This window comes from Vidua chalybeata, chromosome 3 (assembly GCF_026979565.1).
Source record: "Vidua chalybeata isolate OUT-0048 chromosome 3, bVidCha1 merged haplotype, whole genome shotgun sequence".
Classification (NCBI taxonomy): domain Eukaryota; kingdom Metazoa; phylum Chordata; class Aves; order Passeriformes; family Viduidae; genus Vidua; species Vidua chalybeata.
Window position 1 is genome coordinate 81,021,528 of NC_071532.1, and position 21,218 is coordinate 81,042,745.

Below are 21,218 nucleotides of genomic sequence, written 5' to 3' on the forward strand. Positions count from 1 at the left end.
AGGAAAATACAACTCAGCTACATACATATGAAAAAAGGATGAGAAGCTGTGATGAAGAGAAGAAGGTTAACAGAGAAAAAAAATTTTAAATAAAAAGAAACAAAAATCAGCATTGCATAACTACTTCCAAAAGTAAAGTGAGTGGGTCTCCACCGTAGCAAATACCTCATTGCATTTGACAGAAGGAAAACACTGTCTTCTATAGCAGACCTCCAAACAGCTAAAAGCACCTGAATGCTTCATCCTCAAAAAAAAAAAAAAAAAAAAAAGGAGATGTTTCAATGTCCTAAAAAGTAACCATAGAACTTTTCAACCTCAAGAGGAACAGAACAGTATGTGAACAGCGGCCACAAGCAACCAGCACTGCCCTGGTCTCCTGCTAGCAGCAACCTTCCGCTTGCACACAGAGACATAATTAAGGACACACAACATGAAACACTATTAAACTGGGAGGACAATCTGTTCAGCTTTATGCAAAACCAGTCTGCAGGTCTCTGGGAGCTGCTGAGATACAGCTTAGCCAAGGACTCTGCACACCTTTGCCTCTGAGCAATGTTTGTACAGTAACTTTGAAAAGAACCCAGTATTTAAGAAATGCAATTAAAATTGGAGACAGGTTTGGCTTTTAAGAGATTCTTAATCACAAGCAGTCAGCAAAGGAAAATATTTTCTATAAAGCTACAAAGACAGTTAAACTGCTCCATGCCCAATGCCTGCTAGCCTCATATTTTCCTGGCCAGATGTTGCACTCTGATAAATGCATTTAAATCTATTTCTGTGTGTGCACATACGTCCCTCACAAGGTGAGGGGAAAAGTTTATTTTTTAAGGCAGTTTGTCTAAAATCATTGCTCTCTGGGCAAGTAACAGTGTAATATTCTGAAACACAAAGGGGTCTTTAGCAAGTATAAATACAACTATCACTGCTAAAAACAAGAGATGACGGGAATTTGCTCATGGGTTTACTAGGTATTGTTTCAAAAATCAAAGGGAAAAGGAGACAAAAATGGAAGAAACAGAAAAAGGGGAAACACCAAGAAAGGAAAAAGACAACGTCCTACAGAAAAATCACTTAGAGACAGTGCCACGAAGGGGCCTTTGAGATGTGCACAGCTGGAAAAGCCTCTGAAGTCATACCCAAGTCTAGTTCTTTTGAATTCTTCTGTATTTTGGGAAACAAGACTTCCCAGCAATGTACACAAATAAAGTAAGTGATTCTATAATTTTCTTCTTGTAGTAGGAACAGTGTGTTCTTACAGCACTGAAAATCCATTTACACAGGAGTCTCTGATGGACTGTAGGCAAACAGATGCTATAAACCCCAAAATTTGGCTCATTGCTTCCTCATCAAAAGAATAAAATGCCATTGATGCTGGATCTACCCTCCAATTAATAGTGTGAATTTTCTTCTAGTGCATCAGAGTGAAACTAAAATATACAGCATTCTTGTGGAAATAAAAAATGGCTAAAACAAGGTGAAACTTGAAGACTGCACAGCAGGATTGAACCAGAACCTGGAAGTCTCACTGAGGGTACAGGCAGCTCCAAATTAGTGAGACAGACTAAGAGCCAAAGGACTCCAAGCAGACTGAGTAACACAGCCAGAAGATTCCCTGCCCAGCCTGGCAAGCAGCAGGTGACTGCCAGATTAAAGGTCAGGATGCAAAGCTGGTTGTTCTAGGAGGGGAGCTTGCAAAGCCTGCTGCCAGTTTAGATTATAACCCACGGGAAGAATCTGTGGAATTACAGTATCCTGAAAACATTTCTATTTGACAGAATGCATGCTTGAAATTGTATTTTTGCTACAGACACAGGATCTTTCCTAGTCATAGGTATTTTCTTGTGAGGACACTGGGAAAGTGTGTTGGCTCTTCAATGGTTCTTCACCTCTAACTAAAACAGAGGGCAGGTTACCAGAGTTTGCCCACAACTTCATCTGATTTTAAAAATATCTCAGCCAACAGTGAGCCAAAAAGTCAAAATTATTAGAATTATGTGTTAGGACATTTTTTTTTCCTTTTCAACAAAGTGAGGATCTTAGTGGCTAGAACAAGAGACAGGAGAAATTTTGACCAGCTTGGAAGATCTCAGGGATTTGTAAAACATATCCTCAGCTATCAAGAACTTCTGAAGGAACCATCCTGCAGGGCTAGACTATTGCTTCAAAAGGCTAACAATTCAAATCTTAGCTGGCAGCTAACTTCTTTCAATAGATAGATGGTTTTGTTTGCAATTTACCATATGTTTCAGTAATTCAAAAGAGTGGTTAAAAAGAAAGTGTTATTTTCATGCATTTTTTTCAGCAGAAACCTTTCAAAGATGCCAGAGAATAATTTACATCTCGTATTTGGTATTCTACATTTTCCTCCTCTTTGTACTACTCCCTTTTGTCAAAGTGGCATATTTATAGCAAGTATTTTGCATCATGAAAGAAACCCTTTCAACAAACAACATCTACCTTCTTTTTCAAAATACATACACATAAATACAACTATGATAACTGCAACCCTTACTATTTCAACTAATTTTCAGTACCTACTAACTAAATGCAAAATGTTCTCTGATCTCCATGCTATATTACATTTATTCATGTTTATTTCTTCTTATTTGATTCTGAGGAATATTCTTTGCTCCCCAGAAAAGTTCCAGTTCAGCAAGGTAGATGAGAACTGTCAAGTCTAAACTATTGGAAATTCAGTCCTGCACAGATGAACAGAAAGTTGATCTTACAGTCTCACAGTTCTGCAGAGTGTGCAGAGTGCAGAATAGTTTCTTGCACATGGGAGTCCAAAACTGTGACAGTTAAAAATCTGCAGGGATTTAGAGATGTTGCTTTGTTGTGTGCATCAGCTTCCTTGGTAGCATAATGATTTTGGGAAGAAAAACATCATTAATCCATTTTGTTTCTTTATTTTCCTAAAACATTAAATATTTGGTAATTGATTAAAGTTCACTGAAATAGCACCAAAGAGGGCAGCTTTATAAGCAGGCTTTGGAAAGTAAGCAAACGCTCTAATGCTCATCAGTGTGCCCTGGCAGCCAAGAGGGCAGCCCACATCCTTGGGTTCACCAGGCACAGCATCACCAGCTGATCCAGAGGGGAGATTATCCCACTGCATTCAGCCTTGGTGCTCCCTCACCTCGAGTGCCGTGAGCAGTTCTGGGCTCCACAGCTCAGGAAGAGTGTGAAGGGCCTTGAATGCATCTAGAGGAAGGCAGCAAAGCTGGTGGTGGGGCTGGAAGGAAAGTCCTGGAAGAGCACCCTGGGCTTGTCTAGTCTGGAGAAAGGGAGGCTGAGGGGTGATTTCACAGCTCCCCACAGTTTGCTGAGGAGGGGAAGGGGAATGGGAGGAGCTGATCTCTTCTCCCTGGTGTCCAGTAATGGGATGTGTAATACCTTTGTCAGGGGAGGTTCAGACTTGCCATAAGGAAGCCTTTCTCCACAGGCAAACACTGGCACAGGCTTCCTAGCTTGCAGTTGTTTAAGACACATTTAGACAATGGCATTAATAACATGCTTTAATTAACTTCTGGTGAGCCCTGATGTGGTCAAGCAGTTGGATTAGATGATCACTGTAGATTACTTCCAACTGAAATATTCCATTCTACTCTAAATTCTGTGAAGAAAAATAAAAGTTTAAAAACAAAAAATCCCCCTAACAAGCGATTCACTCACATTTCCTATTATGTAACATGTTTACCACCTGAACTTTTAAGATGAAAACACAGAATTAATTTTTTTTGTGATGAGGTGAGTCAGCAGAACACAGAAAGTGTTTGAACTAGTTCTCTGTGTTTATCAGTCACATTGTTTTGTCAAAATGAATAAAGCATTCCCAGCTGTATTTCCTGCATTTATTGCAAATGAGATATAAAAGAAAATTTTCAGCACTAAAAAAAGTAGGTCATGTTTTTTTCCTTCTCATTAGCTTTAAGCAGCAAAACCCAGTGGCATAGGAATATTTATCTACCAGAACGGATAAAAACACCTAGCAGTGTGTTACCAGGAGATGTAACAAGCAATTAGCCTTGTTTCATCTGGGTGGGGTCTTAGTTCTGTCAGCTTAAGATACAAGTTCTTCTGGCCTTCTCCTGCCATAACCATGAGCTGCACCCTATAGATTTTGTCACTCAGGGCCCATAGCCCAACACCAGGTACACCCAACTGCACTCCAGCTACTTCTGAAACCAGAGCCAGTGGATGCAGGACGTGGATCCATTAGATGCCACGAGCAGCAGTCTCCTGACAGCAAAGCAGAGGGTTGAAGGCACATCAAGGCAAGCTTGAGAGCTGCAGTAGTGTCTAGCACAGCAGTGACATGCTGGGTTTAATGCAGAATCCTGTTCCTACATAAACAAAAGGTCACAATTCCTCCATGAATTTTGGGGAATGATAAATCCCTTTGACCACTTGGAAAAAACATCTAGGCTTTCCTTCAGAAGGACTATGCTTGCATTTACTTATCGTTCACCTTAAAGGAGCAGAGATACTATGATTCCAACATGCTCCCAAGAATTTCAAACACAAATTTGTGAAATAAAGCTGTCAATGCTTTCGCTATTTTCTCCTGACAGTTGCTATCCACACAGCACAGATGTGTCATTCTGCCAACTACAGATACACACACCCCTGACAATGCACTTTGAAACAACAGCAGTAACAGCAGTGCAAGTCATCCAGAATTCGTTCTGCTACGTTTTTGCAGATATTTACAGGTTTTCTCAGCACTATATGAAACTGCAACTGAAAAATGCATTGTGGCTCAAGACAAATGTCATATTTCAGATAAAATTGGACTATATTACTGCAACATTTTCTCATGTTTTTGTAAGGCTAGGAGGATGGATTTTTCTAAACCAGGGCTGACTGCCACTGCTATTATTTAGATCAGTAACAAAATTATCTTTGACTCAACTGAGCAGAACAAGGTTTCTAACCTTATTAATTAATGTCAACATTATTTCTCTTTCTGCAAATGCAACTATATCTGTGTAGCTTGTGTGTTTTTGCAGCTCTGTATCTGTAAATTCTCTTTTCTTTTATACTTCTGCAGACCCATTTCTTAGTGGCAAGGTGCATCCCCAAACACAGCAGCCATCTGATTATTATCCCATAAAACTGCAGACACATCTTCTGTAAGGCCAAGAGGAGTTACCTCCACACAGCCAAAGGTATTGCTGAACACCACACTGCATAAACCCAGAGACTTCCAAACCTCCCTGGGACCTGAAGCTGGGAACCTTTACTAGAAAACAGAGCTTGCTGCAGGCAGGCCAGTTTGAGCAGGAAGGGACTGCTTGCACATAGCAGTTGTCTTCTTTGATCAAAGACTAATTTTGTATGTCTTTTCTAACTAATTTTACCTTCCTAGCTGGCAAATACTGTAGAATGTAATGGTAGGCATCCTTCAAATGCCACTCCTGTCTGTTTCTGCATAAACCTATCAGATCACTCAATTAGATATGTTTCAGAAAGACTATCTGACCTTAGGAGATGCAGATCTAGATCAAAGGTTTAAAGCATATTTGAATTGCATTTCGTTAGATGACAGGGATGACAATTTCACTAGCCCTGCAGCAATTTAATGACAGGTTTCAGTTGCTGATGCTCTATTGTTCATCAGATCAAAGGAAGCTTCCTTTCAAATGAAGTCACACAAAAATTCACTTGATTTTCTCTCAAAAACACAGATTAAGAAACCAGTCTTTAATTGATTTGTAAAGTTACTACTAAATTGTTCCAAATAATCATGCATAAATGCTTTAATAGCACTGATAATACCCAACATCATCCTCTGCAGCATACAGAAATGCCAGGAAACAAAACAAACTTGTGGAAGTTTAAATAGAATTCCCACTGTTAAATTCTGATGAATTTTTTTCTGAGTCACTTTCTCTTGCTTCAAGTGGGACCTATCCAGTGCATTCAGAAGACCTGTGCTACACAGACTGGTGAAAAGAATCACAACAGGCTGTATCTCCCAGCCTGTGAAGGTAAACAATATTCTGCCCTTTTGTAACAACATAAAAATCCAAAAGCCAATGGGAAAGCATATTAGCATGTGTGAATGGAACATACCAAATCATTTTGATTTGCATTTAGTATGAAGTACGGGTTCATGGTTTCAGGCCTCTTCTCACAAAAAAAAAAAGCTCTGAGGGTAACCCTGCTGGCAGAGTTTGCAACAGAACAATCCCATGAAATGGGACATTCAGAAAGCCAGAAACTGTGGCTGTTCAGGGCTTTGTCACAGGCAGAAGCTTGCCACAGGTTATCATTACCCCTGTGACAGGGGCACAGCTAGACATGGCCTGGCACTGCAGACACTGGGTTCCATGGGCCAGTGTCTCACTCGGCCACCTCAGCACCCACGAAGGCAAATGCTCACAGCTGTGATGGAGGAGGCCAGAACACAGCCAGGGGCTCAGCCCAAGAGCTCTGAAACAGGCACAAGAGCAACTTTTAAGTCAACATCACTAAGGCCTTCCAATGCCCCTGCCATCCCTGTCAGAGCTGTCAGATAAAAATCTTTGGAACATTGTTTACATGAATGTTACTTTTTTCCTAGGCAGGAAAGGAACTATTCTATTCCACTGTATGTCCCCATTAGCCAGCACAATCATACTGGTGTGTACCTTATGTTGGTATAACTATTCTGATATTCTGCAAACGACTCATTAGCTGAAGTAACGTACATAAATAAAGCTCCCAAGCACAGACCAGACACATGGAATAACACAGAATAATAGAGATGGGTGAGCAAGCACCATGATTTCTGCTTTCTAGCTTACACTGAAGATAGACATCCACAGCTGCAATAAAGGAGCAGGCATTTTTGACATGGCCCTGACAGATGCTGACATATCTTGAGCATCCTAAAGGCATCAGGACTTTATTTCTCTCCTGGGAATCCTAAAATCAGTGGTTTATTTTTACTGAGGGATAATTAGCATCTATCAGTGATTCAAATGTTCAAGTATGTATACATAAACATATATATATATATATCCATATTCACATATATATATATATGGATATTTGTATCTCTCCATATATATGTGTGCATGCAAAAGTACATACCTACACACGCATATTCAAACAAAACGCAAGTTGATACATATGCAAATGTCACTCCCAGGCATTAACTACTGCAAGTTTATTCCTTGCAGCAAAATGACAAACACCTTGTGTTTTCCCATTTTGTCTTAGTAGGAATGATGGGTATTAGTTATCCAGGGATAGAACAGCAAAATCAACAATAACAAATCCTGGAACTCTTAACTGTGAAGACAAGGTGTGTCCTACCCAAGGCAGATGGGCAGCAACAGAAGGGCACACTGTCACTGATGACTCACTTGACTCCCTGAACAACCTGCATCTCCTAAGAACTTCCCTTCAGAAATCAGCTAGTAAGACAGTTACTCCCTTTTCTTTGTACCAAATTCAATTACAGTGAAGTACAATATTAAATTTAGACTAAATAAGCTTGTTTACTGATGTAAATCAAATTGATTTTCCCTTCCCCCACTAATGAGATAGAAATAACTTGTTTTGAGTAGGTTCCTCATCACTGTAGCTCACATGCTTTAGACTCAGCCCCTTCAGAATGTTAATAAATGTCTTACAGTATAGTAGCACACCTGAGTGGAAAGACTGCCACAGCTTTGAAGAGAAGAATTAAAAGATTTCACCCCAAAATACTTCATAGATGGAGGTCTACAGCCCACATAAGACAAGAAAGGAAGTTTTGTGTCCATGTTCTCTTCCAATAAGACAAGCTATGTTAAATGAATTGCCTGTATAATATTTTTATCTCAGTCACTGCTTCTGCTTAGTCACCAACAACTTTGAGTCATTCCTTGAAAGATCAGGTCACCCTTTGCTCATCTACATGAGACACACTGAAATCTGATGTTTTCAGAAATGACAGGCAACAGTGACTTAAGTCTCTGAATTGAGTCCATCTGCCCATCCAACAGGTGCCAACTAAACAGCATATCAACGTCAGGAGAGAAGATTATGGAAACAATATCTCAGCTACTGAGGAATTCAGAAGCTCTTCTGAGCTTTGGCAGCTATCTGCAGACCAATTTCATTGACAGTCACAGGTAAGAAACACTACCACCGCCTCTACATTTACCCTCACCTTGCCAAGGAAGAAAACTTGCCAACTTAATGGACTTGTGAAATGTTAACTATCTTCTGTAAAACTTATTAAAAAATTAAGCTGTTAAAAAACACTGACATACTTGAACATGGTCATGCTTTTTTGGATACAGTAGATTTCAGCCAGGCATAGATTCCATGGAGTACTGTGTTTCTGTGTTCATTACCCTTCTTAGCAAGCTTCCACACTGTAAGGAAAACTGCAGCATTTCCTTCTGGACAGATTCCCCTAGGGGGCCAACACTTGAGGCTGCAGCTGAGGAAGCTGTTGCCCTTAGAGTACTTGCTAGCAAAGAGATGCACTCTGGGCTACCAGCTCAATGACAATTTTCTATCTTCAAGTTGCACTCAGATTGATAAAAATAAAAGTGATACTGATATTATATAATGAAGAACTTCCTTAAGTGCTATTTTTCCACAACTCCCAATTTCTGAACATTCCTAAGTAATTTGTAATAATATATTGCATGCAAGTTAGCTTTTACTTCAATATTCTTTTTCATTTGTTATAATCAAATTCAGTTATATGCAACATCCAGCAATCACTGGCGCTATACCAGAGTTAGGAAAAAGAATTTCTAGACTTTAACAATATGGGTGGAAGATTAAGGAGAACAGGTCACCATCAGTGAAGTAGGTCCATTTGGGGACTTGGACTCTATAGAAAAACAAAGGGGAAAAATCTTCACAACCTCAGTCAGAACAATACCTCCTTTGAAGTTTTATTACAGCTGATTGTAATCAAAGGTCGGTAAGAAACTTTCTACACATGACACCATGTAGTCCAAAGTGTGTTCTTTAAAGTAGCATTATTTCTGACATGATCTATCTGCCAAGAAGAAGTGTAAATATTTGAAAAGCACTAGAGCATACAGGAATGGTGCAACAGTTAGGTCCTAAATACCATACACAAATTCAACCTGCATCCTTGTGACTGGTTCACAATCAGCTCCCTCCTGAACACATTCCTTAAGTGATCTGAACTGCTGTTCACAGGCTCACAGTTCTCTCCATCACAAGGCAGGAGAATGAAACTAGAGTTTAGACTTACTTGGAATACAGACCTGAAACCTAGAGGCAAACAGTGAGTCCTTAAGGTGAAAACCAGCTAAAGTCTTCAATATTGCCCTCCCTACCTCACAGAATTCATAGTCATGAGTGAGGCTCTCAGGCTCTCTCTACCGCAACCCTGCAAAATAGTACTCACAGAAGCCAGCAAAAATGAATATGAGTCACCCAACCTGATAATAAGAAACTTGAGGAAGAATGAAGCCAAGGGATTAGAACCAGAAAGTCCCCACGTGTCTCCTATGCACCTGTTATAATTGCTAATGTCCAAGATTGGATACATGATGTGTCCAGTGACTGAGCAAGGATCCAGCTTTTTTCTTCCACTATCACTGCTGTGGTTACAGCAGTGCTTTGCAGGTGTACAGCCAAAAGCACCACCACCCTGAACAGGCAAAGTGGCACAGTATGATGTTCATGTGGGATTCATAAATCAGGCTTTGAGAATCCAATCCAACAGGTGTATCCCCAGCATGCTGACAGATGTAGATAATACTATGGTTAAGCACTTAAAATACTGCTACTTCCCAGGTAAATATTTCAGGATCACTTCCAACTGTAAAGATTATTGTCTCATTTCTGAAAAGCTAGCTTACCTGCTGCTCTGATTTTACAAAACTCAAGTATTAAAAAATCATGATAATATTTAAAATTTACAAAGCTCATTATTTTTCTAGTTGAATTTGCATAAATCACATGCAACAAGTTGTAAATCCCTCCAAATGACCACCAAAACTAATACTGTTTTCTCAAAAGGCACTTATATCACTCAACCAAATTACTTTCAGTTTTGACTGTTGTGCTTTTGGGGTGAAGAGCAGCAAACAAAAAAAAAAAAGTTAAGATGGTGGATATTCTATAAGTGACATATTCTAAATTAACTTATTCCACAACTCCAACAAGAAACACAATCTTTCTGATAAGTGCTGTGAGAAATGTTGAGTTACAATTACTTTTAACAAACAAGGGTGGAGTTGAAATTCATCATCCATTGGAAACCATCTTAGCCTTAAGAATGCTAGCACTGTATTCATCTCCATTACATTACCCAACAACAAGTGAACCAAACAAACATGACTACAATTATTCTGACATTCCAAAGTTTTATAATGTGATTTAAAGTCATTCCAGGAAACAAAAAATCCAACTCATTTGACCTCCATAATACGCTTAATCAAAAAGAGAGCTTTAGGCTCATAGAGCCAATATTTGCTATAGAAACAATGTAGCTATAACTGCACCTATCTTATCAAGCTTCCTAGTAAAAATTCCATAATCCTCTTCAGTCGCAAGAGTCAAAGTCCAAGTTTTGGTCACTTAAAAAAGTCTATTCTTTTCAGGTCGTTGCTGTTCCTCCCCAAACTCTCCTGTCCTCCCAAATATGTTTTCCTGAAGAATGTGGCTGAGCAACACTTATCTTTGTGAACTAAAAGGAATTCATTTCAGTGACCTGGTTTTCTCATCTTGTGAACATACAAAAATTTCAATGGAAAATTGTTTCACATATCTCACTAGTCAAAGTAGATTGTACCTGCTGTGCCATAATTTCACTAATTTCCCTATATTATCTGTTCAGCTCAACAGATGAAGCTTCAATAAATTAATACCACAAAGGAGAAAGTAGCAGTGAGGCAGCTGTTTGAAGGTTCTCCATTATTTAACAGCTCTTCAGTGATATTCCCCTTACCTGATCTTCAGCCCTCTAACTGCAAGACTGAAGTCTTCTCTGGTTTGGCATTTCTAGGGAACTGCAGGAATTCCTAACTTAAAATTACTTACCTCATACTACCAGCTTCCTGACAAAGGTAAAGCTGCTTTAAAACACTGAAAACCATTTAACTATGATGTACTATGTATGTAGTACAGTAGCACAAGTGTAAATTTTTATTGATAGACTGGAGAAAGCGAAACCGATAAAATGACAGTCATCTGGGAATGATTTGGTGAAAAACATGGGCATAAACTATTTCCTGAGAACAGTGAAGCACTGCTGAGGGAGAAAAGCAAAGGCTACTTTTAAAGTAATCTTTCTCTTAGACACAAAAGAACATTGATTGTCCTTATCAGGGAGGAGTAGCAAAGCCCGCCTTCCCAGCCCTACAAAGAAGTGCTTGGAATTCGAGACACAACTTACCGACACAAGGAGAAATTCAGGTCAGAAAGACCAGGAGACAGTCAGGCTTGTAGAAACATGCCTGTCTGCCTACTCAGAGGCTTCACACTGCGATTCGATTGAATCTGCCTAAGGCATGCTTAAAACAACGCGAGGTGATTTAGAAATGCACCTGCACGCACAATGCCTCCCTCCTCCCTTCCCACAGGAAGGTCTCAGACACTTCTCTACAGCGTCCCTAAGGCTAAACCCGCTGTCCAGCTTCACTAAACACTGAAGATCAATGTTTCCACTCCAGCAACAGCTACCTTTTGGGATCTGTGAGTTATTTTAAGCTCATGAAGCATTTATAGTCACAAGTTTTATTAAACAAACAAAAAGCAGTTGCAAGAATTAACCTCTCGGGGGTCTAAGAACTTTTAGATGTTTGGAAGATGCTGCTTGGAGAACTCCAAAACCAAATGAAGGGAAAATTCACATTATTCTTGGCTCTTTCTCTTTTGATTCAATTACTTCCTTTTCCCACTCTTCGGAATGACCCTCAAATTATTTTATGCATTAGACTCTTAGAATTAGGCATGACAATTATATATTTTCATCTTCTTTAGCCCAAAACAAATTACACCAAGTATTGAGATCAATAAATACTTTAGTAGTTTCTAGATAAAGTTATATTTATACAAACTAAAGCCTTTTCTGAGTATACAATCAGTGTATTTCTCAGGAGTGTTTCAGCCAAATGCCTATCATTTGACCTGGGTATCCTGAAGATTTCAAAAGGAATCATACACAAAGAGTTTAGCTCATAATACTTGCCAAAACAAAGGCTTACCCTAGAGACTACATGGACTTTCCATTTTAAGATAAAGAGTAATTTAACAAAGTATCTCTAGAGACTGGAAAAATAATGATGTCACTGTTATGTCATGCTGTTTTTTTTTTTTGTTGTTGGTTTTCTTGTTGTTTTTTTTTTGTTGTTGTTGTTTTTGTTGTTGTTGTTTTTTTGGTTTTTTTTTTTTTGGTTTTTTTTTGGTTTTTTTTTTTGTCAGTCAGTATTACATATAGAAGTTTCTGGTCAAAAACACCCACTCTTATAAGCAGTTAGCCTACAATTTGACTCAAGTTGACTTACAGGTAGAAATTAAACCACAGATTCTGACACCATTTTTAGCAGCAGACAGAGTAGGATCTATATGGGGTACTCATTTTTTCTCGATGGGGAAATAATTCTGTCTTGTGAATTGCACAGGATCCCCAAAAATAGCTGATGTAGTGCTGAAGGCTGGAGGAGATGACAATTGTATGACTCAAATACTTTTTTCTTTCCTTTCACTAATGTTTAGTTCTAGAAAGATGATAATAAGTTTAAAACTTCCCTTAAAACTGTTTAAAGACATGAAATACAGTAACCACCTTCTTCTCCAGATGCAGATTCCCACATAACTAGCTAATAATAGTGTTTTCTTCATCATTTTCCTCCATCCTTAGCCTGGATCTAAGGACACCCCCTGCAAAGCCTACAGAAAAAATGGAAAGCCTCTGTGATGCAACACTGAGAACAGCAGGAACCTAGCCCATAATTAAAGTTCTTAAATGCTGTGATAACACAGATAAAAAAACTGACAGAAAAGAGATGTCAGAGCTCTGGCCCACTATAACAGTACCTTCAATCATTGAATCATCTGTTATGCTCTGGCTAGGCTCCATTCAGATGCACTACTGACTAGATGAAGAAAGTTGACTATCACCAGCATGCAAACTGTTACCTGTATTCTGTCATCCTCTTGTTGTCCAACCCAGAAAAAAAGTCAGCAAGAGAACTGACGTGCAATTTAAATTGATTGTCAATTGACTCAAATTTAGTTTGCTGGGTTAATAGATAGTTATGAGGATTATATTGCTCTGCTAAGTGCATAGGTACCTTACAGGCAGACAGGGTAAGGAGAGAGCAGAATCAAAAACTCCTATGCTCCTTGCAGACTGGACATGGGGGTGAGTGAACTGTGTGGCCCTTTTCTACCCCTCCAATAAAAACAAAATACAAAACTATGTATATTGTTCAGCCCATGGAGCATGAAACAGAAACTAAAACCAGGAATGCTACACTACCACAGCATGAACCAACTGCACATGCAGGGAAGATGATGTTTCTCTTATGGATGCTTGATGGACATGAATTACAGAGTTCTGAAGATGCTGTGTTTACTCAGTTGGCAACTGAAATGGATAATTAGTTTTTATTAGCTGTAATGCAGCCACTAAGCATTTTGAACACTTCATGCCAAAACACATCAGAACACACACCTGTCATCATGTTGCTGAACTGAACACTAGATCCACACAGTAAAAGGCTGAAGGAACTGAATATACAATAAACCTTCAGACAGGAAGGTCTGCAACACTGAAAGTGCTGCTGCACTCACTGCTGAAGCATAAAGAATATCAATTATATCTAAATCCTTTAGATGTTTCTCATTAAAGAATGAATTCAGTAGGATGGTTATGCCCAGATTTCCTTAACAGAAAGCTGTCACTTTATATGAAAATATGGAAATTCACAGGTCACACGCATAATTAATTAAACAAGAGATTAATGTATAAGCTTCAATTAAACAGAGAATGCAGTGGTGCCCTTCAAAAGCAAGTCTGAGAAGAGCTGTACCTATTCCAGAGTATTTCTTAATGCAGAGAGGTGCTGGTGGCCTGAAGCCTGTCCCTAGTCTCTTGTATTTATCTGTCCACCCTGCCGTGGGTGGCAGGCACCGAGGCACCGCACCTGACCGGGCTCGGCTCCCCTCGGGATGGTCTCCCCTGCACCGCGGCGCTGGTCCCCTCCCAACAGGGAAAGTTTAGCCCCACTTAACGATCTCTAAGATCCTTAAATACACCCAAGATTTGTCCCCTACAAAGGTTTCGGGGTGCTTGGTTTGCCAAAGGTAATTTACAAGCTAAGTTAAGCTTCGGCAGCCTTGCGGAGGAGAGTTGTGTTGTCCGCCCCCATCGCACACGCAACCGCGGCAAATCCAGCCCCGCGTCCCAGGGCAGCCCGCGGACGGACTCGGGTCCGTGCCGGCCTGCGGGGACAAGGCTCGGAGCCGAGGGCAGGCTGGGCAGCGCGGGGAGAACGAGCTGCCAGCCCCGCGCAGTCCCCGGCGCCGCAGGCTGAGCCCTGCCCGCGGCGGCCGCGCTCCTTTCGCTGCTCCCCGCCGCTCGCCCCCACTCACCGCCACCGAGCCCGAGGAGGAGGCGACGAAGACGCGGATCACCATCTTCACCTCATGAGCCGCGGCGACAGGAGCGGTCGGGACGGGGCAGCGAGGCTGCGAGGAGCCGCTCCCCGGCACGGGACGGGGCCGCGGCTGCCCAGCTCCACCTGGGCACCGCCCCCGAGCGTGGCCACCGCCCACAGCACCCCCTGCCCTGCCCTGCCCTGCCCTGCCCGCGCAGCCCCTCTCTCTCGGGCGAGCCGGGTCCGGCTCCCGGCTGGCAGGAGGCAGCGATAGCGGCAGAGGCGGGGGGTGTGGGCGGCGCGCAGGGACCGACGGGCGCTGTAGTCCTCGCCGGGCGGGGACAGCCGTAGCACGGAGCCAGGAGGGAGCCAGGAAGGAGTCTGCCCGCCCCCAGCTGCCGGGGAAACGGAGGCATGCGGCAGCCTGCCCGCCCCAGCTGCCGTGCCCCAGCGCCCGGGGCTGCCCGCTGCCACCGTGCGCCCGGGAGAGGCTAAGAGGGGCTTGTGTCGCCCTCCGGGTGCGCTGCCCGCAGGTCGAGGTGAACAACGCCTGGAATTGCTCCCCCTCGGCAGGAGGGCTGCTCCTCGCTCCAGCTCAGGCTGCTCTTGGTCCTCCTACCCCATGCGGAGCCGCCAGATCTGATCCGCTGGGTCCGGGTCTGGCCCCTTGGTCGCCGCTTACTGCGGCAAAGGGATGGAAAATGAGCCGTTCTGGACAGGCATTCCTGACAAGGCAAGCAACCGGGACGAGGCAGGAGAGGCAGAACAATGGGTGAGAGGGCTGTCCTATGCCATATATCCCAAAGGAGTTAAACAGCGCTGCCCATTTTCACTCCCTGGTATGGATGTACAGTCCCCAATATTGTCAGCTCTGGAACAGATGCTATTAATCATCAGGATAAGCAGATAACCCCAAATAACCCTTCATCAGTCAGCTCATCTGCAAATGACCAAGGGCAATTCGGTCCTTATCAGCTTTTGGGTCTGTGAGGATGCAGCCTGCCGTTAAATAAAGTCAAGAACCACATAGCTCACAACCTTACACATATTACTATAGTCGTAACCCTCATCCTCCTACTTGCCTGCGTGCAGCCAGATGGTTGCTCATTCCCTCTGACTAAATTTCCCCTTCACACCGTTTCACCCCAATGATGAAATGTGCTCTGTCATCCTCCTTCACACCTTTGCATTGCCACTGCCCTCAGTGAATTTCCACTGTTCAGACCTAAGCACAGACCTCGACTTGCTGCTAAATATATCCTTAAAGCTTGTTATACATTTTAATATTGATTATTTATTTTGAAATCCTGAATTTCTTGAGGAAGGCACCTAGCAAAAGCCATAAAATTCTCAGTGCTCTCTTAGAGCTTGATTTATCTTGTGGGATTCATTGGAAAGCTTTCTACTGATTTCACTGTCCTCTGGACTGGAGCTTAAGATCAGGAGTATAAAACAGGAATATAATATCAGGAATTCCTAAAAACAGGAATTTGAGTACCAATCTTGCAGAGATGTATGCATTACTTTGCTTTCGTGAGAGTGCTTGTTGAAAGAGAAGAAGAGTAAACTTTATTGGAGTGCACTTAGGTACAAAGGTTAAGATTTTCTGGCTTCCAGTGCTCCCGTCTTCACTTGAGCATAACCTTTACTATGGGAACCACAAACTGGTGAACGACAAGTGTTCATTGTTTAATTCCTGCTGAATGACCAGGAAAAGCAGCAAAGGAGACAAACTTGTTTTTATGTTGGTTCATAAGGCAACACCAAGCAACTTGTTAAAATTCTGTGATAGGTGAGTAATTATAGGAATTTGCTGGGAAATTCTCGTTACCTTACTCAGTGAATTTCCTTCACACTGCAGGATTATTTATGACAACAAATTTTCCTGTATGTCTCAAAGTTTTTCTTTAAAAGATGGAGCTGCTTACTTCCTACTTATTTCTCTATTTACTCACTACTAGAAAATATTGGGTTTAATATTCTGTTTTGGCCATATTCTCATTTTATTAAACAAAATCAGGGCAACTCACTGCATCTGGTTGTATATGATTCACTCACAGCGCTAATACACAACTTTAAACTATAATATTAATAACTCCTGTTCGCTAATATATTTCATAAATACTGCAAAGCAGAAAAAAAAGATACACTGATTTGAAGGGTGCTGGACATCTTTATTCTCACTAAATAGAAGAGAAGGTTCCTACATCGCAGAGACAACCTTGACACCTAACCAATAAACCAGAGAAAGCATGTGGCAATGGCACTATATGGAACAAGCAGGAGCTATAAATAAGAAACTTAAGAATTCTAAAGGGACTGTAGAAACTGGAACTAAGGTATTTTTTAAGATTGTTTCCTCTTTGTATAAGAATTCTCTATTTTGATAGCTCCAAAAGCCACAGAAACAGCCTCCTTTGCCATGGGGGAAACAGACAACTTTCATTTCAGTTCATTTGAAAGTGTTTATAAGCTGCATAAATCCTCAGAAGCTATGGGGGGAAAATTACATACAAGACGCTGCACTTTTTTTTTGTTTTTGTTTTTTTGTTTGTTTGTTTGTTTTGTTTTTTGTTTTGTTTTCAGAGTCTCCCTTTTGTTCCTTCAGCCCTTGGGTTGGTAGGTTCCTACAGTTTGAACTTCAAAACAGAGTCTGAGCAGCTAAACTCATTGCCAGAGCTGATAGACTCAAATGGAGCTAAAGTGCCAGAGCTCACGAAGATCTTCCCTCTATCACACTTGGCACAGCTTCAGCCAAAGCTTCAGCATCTTTATTCCATACATATTTAGAGAAATCATCAAAGAGTAGGGGGCTCCCTGCCCACATTCCACTTGATAACTAATTCAACAACTTAATTAAAGGATCCTTTCAAACACTCTTTGGAACTGATTTTGAAAAATCTCAGCCTGTATTCCAATGAATTTTCTTGTATTTCTCAATTTTAAGTATATTTATAATATTTTGGGCTAAAAATTTTGCACCTAGCACTTTTCGGTATCAACTTTGATGCAACATGGGAATTGAAAATCCAGACAGCTTTCTCATGTCTCTCTTTTGCCAGTCTTTCCATACACATAATGAAGCTAGTTCATTGTGGAAGTAATCCAGAAAGTTAGGAAAAATAAATGTTACTCTGAGAAGCTGAAGATTTTAAAGCTTGTAGAGCAGCATCTTACTTTATGTGGTTCCTAAGCAGAGAATTGTTCCTCTATGGTGTGTAAAGCCTATTGGACATCAGCTTGTGATGTTTGGCATTTTCAGGTGGTGTACAGGTTAAGACTGGACATCACCCTTTGTCCTGCAGCTGCTGCTGGTAAATGTCCTGAGGCCACGCCTGTAACTCCATTTCTATTGTAGAGTTCTGGACGCTTGAAGACAAAGTGGTACGAACTTTTAGTTAAGTAGAAGAAATGTAATAAATTAAAAACATTGCTAAAATGATTTATGAGCAGTTTCCCATGTTTACAGGAGGAACATGCAGAAAGACTGGAGTAGACAATGAGAATTTATGGGGGCAAGGGTAGTTTCTAAAGATTTTTGTGGTAAGAATGATTCATTGTTATGCCAGATCTTCATGGAAGATTAAACAGAACTTTGCTGCTGCTAAGGTAACAAAGTACACACAAACCCAAGGCTCATGAGTATGTGGAAACAGATGTATAAAAGTACAACTTTGAACAAAGAACATTCGAGTTATGATAAAAGATGATTGTATAGTAAGATGCAACAGGCATAGAATAAAAATATGGGAGAAAAAAATACTGTGGTCAGGACTGAAAAAATTATTAAGTTGGATTTATTTCCACCTGAAAGAAGCAGTCTGTCCGAGGCATTTTAGAAGTTTTCTAGTCTGTGGGTTGTTGGTGCCAATCAGTTATTTCTCTGGGTTCTGTGAAACATTGCTAAGAAACAGTGAAGTCTTGTAGATTCTGCAGCAGTCCACATACTTTAAATTAATAAAGAGGTCTTTATCACTTATTAAAAATTCCAAGTATAAAAACATGTTGAAAATTACAGATGTAGTATGCCATTAAATGCTCTGACAGTTCAGATCAATCTTTTTTGGTAGAAATATGACTGTCATAGTAGGGAGAAGAAAATGAAGTTAAAGGGTAGAGAAGACCCAGTGCTCCAGCTTCAACAGAGCTACAGAGTACCATCAGCTGCTCTTGCACTGCAGAACACCAGAGAAAGATAACTGAAAGGCTCTAAACTACACAAAATGGCCACGATAATGTAATGTAAGTACAGGACTGTTTCACTTGTTGAGTAATGGCACTCAGTGTGGTGGCTGATAGCTGTCTTGGCCAGACACAGCTTGAAAGCACATGAGATAATGCTGCTTGGAGCCCAAGCATACATCCCAGAAGCCACTGGATTTTTAAGGTATCATTTTATTCACAGAAGTAACCTCCAGGGCACATTTTCTCCATTGTGCTTAAGTGCCTGCAGCTGTGGGCTGTGCATACTCTTATGAATCCTCCTCTACATGCACAACAGGTCAAGCAGCTCCTACTCAAGATCACTCTATCCTTTGCAAATTTTTTTTGATGTTTTATTAATCATTGATGTTTCTCAAAAACAAACTCAGTTGCTGTTCTTTCCAGAGCCTTCACTGTGGCCAGAAGTTTACATTCAGGGCATGTCTCAGTTTTCCCCACGGTCAGATTTTAGAGCTAACATCCCAAGATAGAGCTCTTTCTCTTTTGACTTGAATTACTCTGATGCTACAACGAAGCCTATGTGTTAAAGTAGGCTTGTGGGAAGAGACAGAACAGGAACAATTTTGAGAAAGCTATTGATTCTTGCATTTACAAATTTGTGGCATGTTGAGGAGAGCAGAGAGATACACCTGTTTTTCATTTCAGAATTATTTCTGTACCATCTCTTTATAATTGACAGAAGAAAATAAACCCAAACAAACTTTTTTTTTTTAATTTCAGAGATCTTAAGTAAACCTTCCTTCATGCCATTAAATCTAAATGTACTTAGATAACTAAAAACCTGTATGAATCTATTCTTCTCAGTGGCTGCTCTTTAGGTGAAGTCACAATCTGCTGCTCTTTAGTTAAAACTTGACTAGTTTTAGTATCTGTGGCTGTTTTGATTCCCTCCTTGAAATCCTAATACTAAGGACCTTTGAAAAGAAAAACATTTTCCTGTGAAATTCCACATCTGATATAGGTCAGTCATCTGACTTGCTCAGCCAGCTGGATCTGGAGGTTAAAACACCTTTCATGTTCTGTATAAATCAGTCATCATTCCTTAAGCTTCCAGCTACATTGTGTAAGAAGTTCTAGAGTTCATTTTCTACTTGTGTCTTTAAAGATCCACTGTTACTGAAGGTGGTGGCCCTGACTGAGGAGCAGGAATTCAGGCAGGTTTCAGTCAGTGTCAAGCCTTCTACCTTGTCTACACTTTCAGCACAAGATACTGCAAGCAAATCAGGCTCAACAATATCAGGTCCAGTAGGTTTTCATTCATATTTCTGCTGATTTGAACAACATTTAGTAATTTACCTTACTGCAGAGGGATGAGGGATGAAAGCCCCCACAAATCTCATTTCCCCATCTGCCATTCCAATGAGACCTAAATTAGCAAGCACTCAAGATGTGAAGTGCTCTCAAAGAGCAGCCATGGAGCCTTACATTCCTGCCAGCCCTTTCCGGGAGGGATCTTCTGCCAAGCCCTGGGAAAAACAATCTATCACCACATTCATTTTGGCTTTTTTCCAGTGGTTTTCCCATATCTGTTCAGTTCCACTCTGACAAGGCACTTTAGAAGACTAATTTCTTGCAGGATGCAGAAGTGGGTCGGCAATAATATTTACACACGCAAGGACAAAAAGAGAGTAATCTTATGGAGAATAAGGAGCAGTTGAGTACATGAATTTTGGCAACTTTCCTAAAGTGTATGCTGTAAATGAACTAAGAATAGTTATTATTTTTATAGTATTTTGGAGTTTTTTAGATGTTTCACAGAACAGAGAGGTGAGAAAGCATCTCAAACGTGGAAAGCTGATGTAAATTTGAGGATAAGGGTTATGTGTGCTCTGCATTTCAAGCATGGGTTCAAACCCACTCTCCCACTGAGGGTACACAAGACTATACTCGGTCACAAGTTTGAGATGACCTTTAGGAGCCATCAGAAAAAAATCTTTGGTGCCCATCTTTACTCCTCGTCTCAGAGGCCAAAAGTGCTCCCCACGTGCTGCATGGGTGGCCAGTAGTGGTCTGCTGGCCCCTACCCTGTCTCAGGTGTAGCCCATCTCTCTGCAGAAGGTGACCCAGAGCTGACAGAGCCCTTCTCCATAGACAGGACACACGAGCAGCATGAATTTAACTCTGTGGAAGCAGTGCAGACAACTGCAGCCAACCTGCTCGCATTCTTCTGCACCAGGGGAGTGATGCTCTGACACTGGGCATTGTTGGCTTCTTGGGCAGGGGCCAAAGGGAGTGAAAGAGTGGAGAAAGCACATGGGTTCTGTTTCCCAAACTGGAGAGGGGATGACCCAATGTGGAGAGGGGACTAGCAAGTGGGAGCTGAAGCTGGTACAAGGAGAAGGCAGAAAAGGAAAGAGTGGCAGCAGTAATTAGGCCTGTGCTGCAGACTGACCATGTATTCCATGTATTGACCTACAT

General features: G+C 41.1%; 1 protein-coding gene across 2 annotated transcripts in view; it reads right to left on the reverse strand.

Moving 5' to 3' along the window:
* Positions 1-14,746, reverse strand: part of SH3BGRL2 (SH3 domain binding glutamate rich protein like 2) — a 39,550-nt gene extending 24,804 nt beyond the window's left edge. For both annotated transcript variants that reach the window (XM_053938417.1, XM_053938418.1), the window contains exon 1: positions 14,572-14,746. In XM_053938417.1, the coding sequence (XP_053794392.1) occupies positions 14,572-14,616 (45 nt within the window). In that variant the 5' untranslated portion in view covers positions 14,617-14,746. The remainder of the gene's footprint in view (positions 1-14,571) is intronic.
* Positions 14,747-21,218: the final 6,472 nt, after the last annotated feature.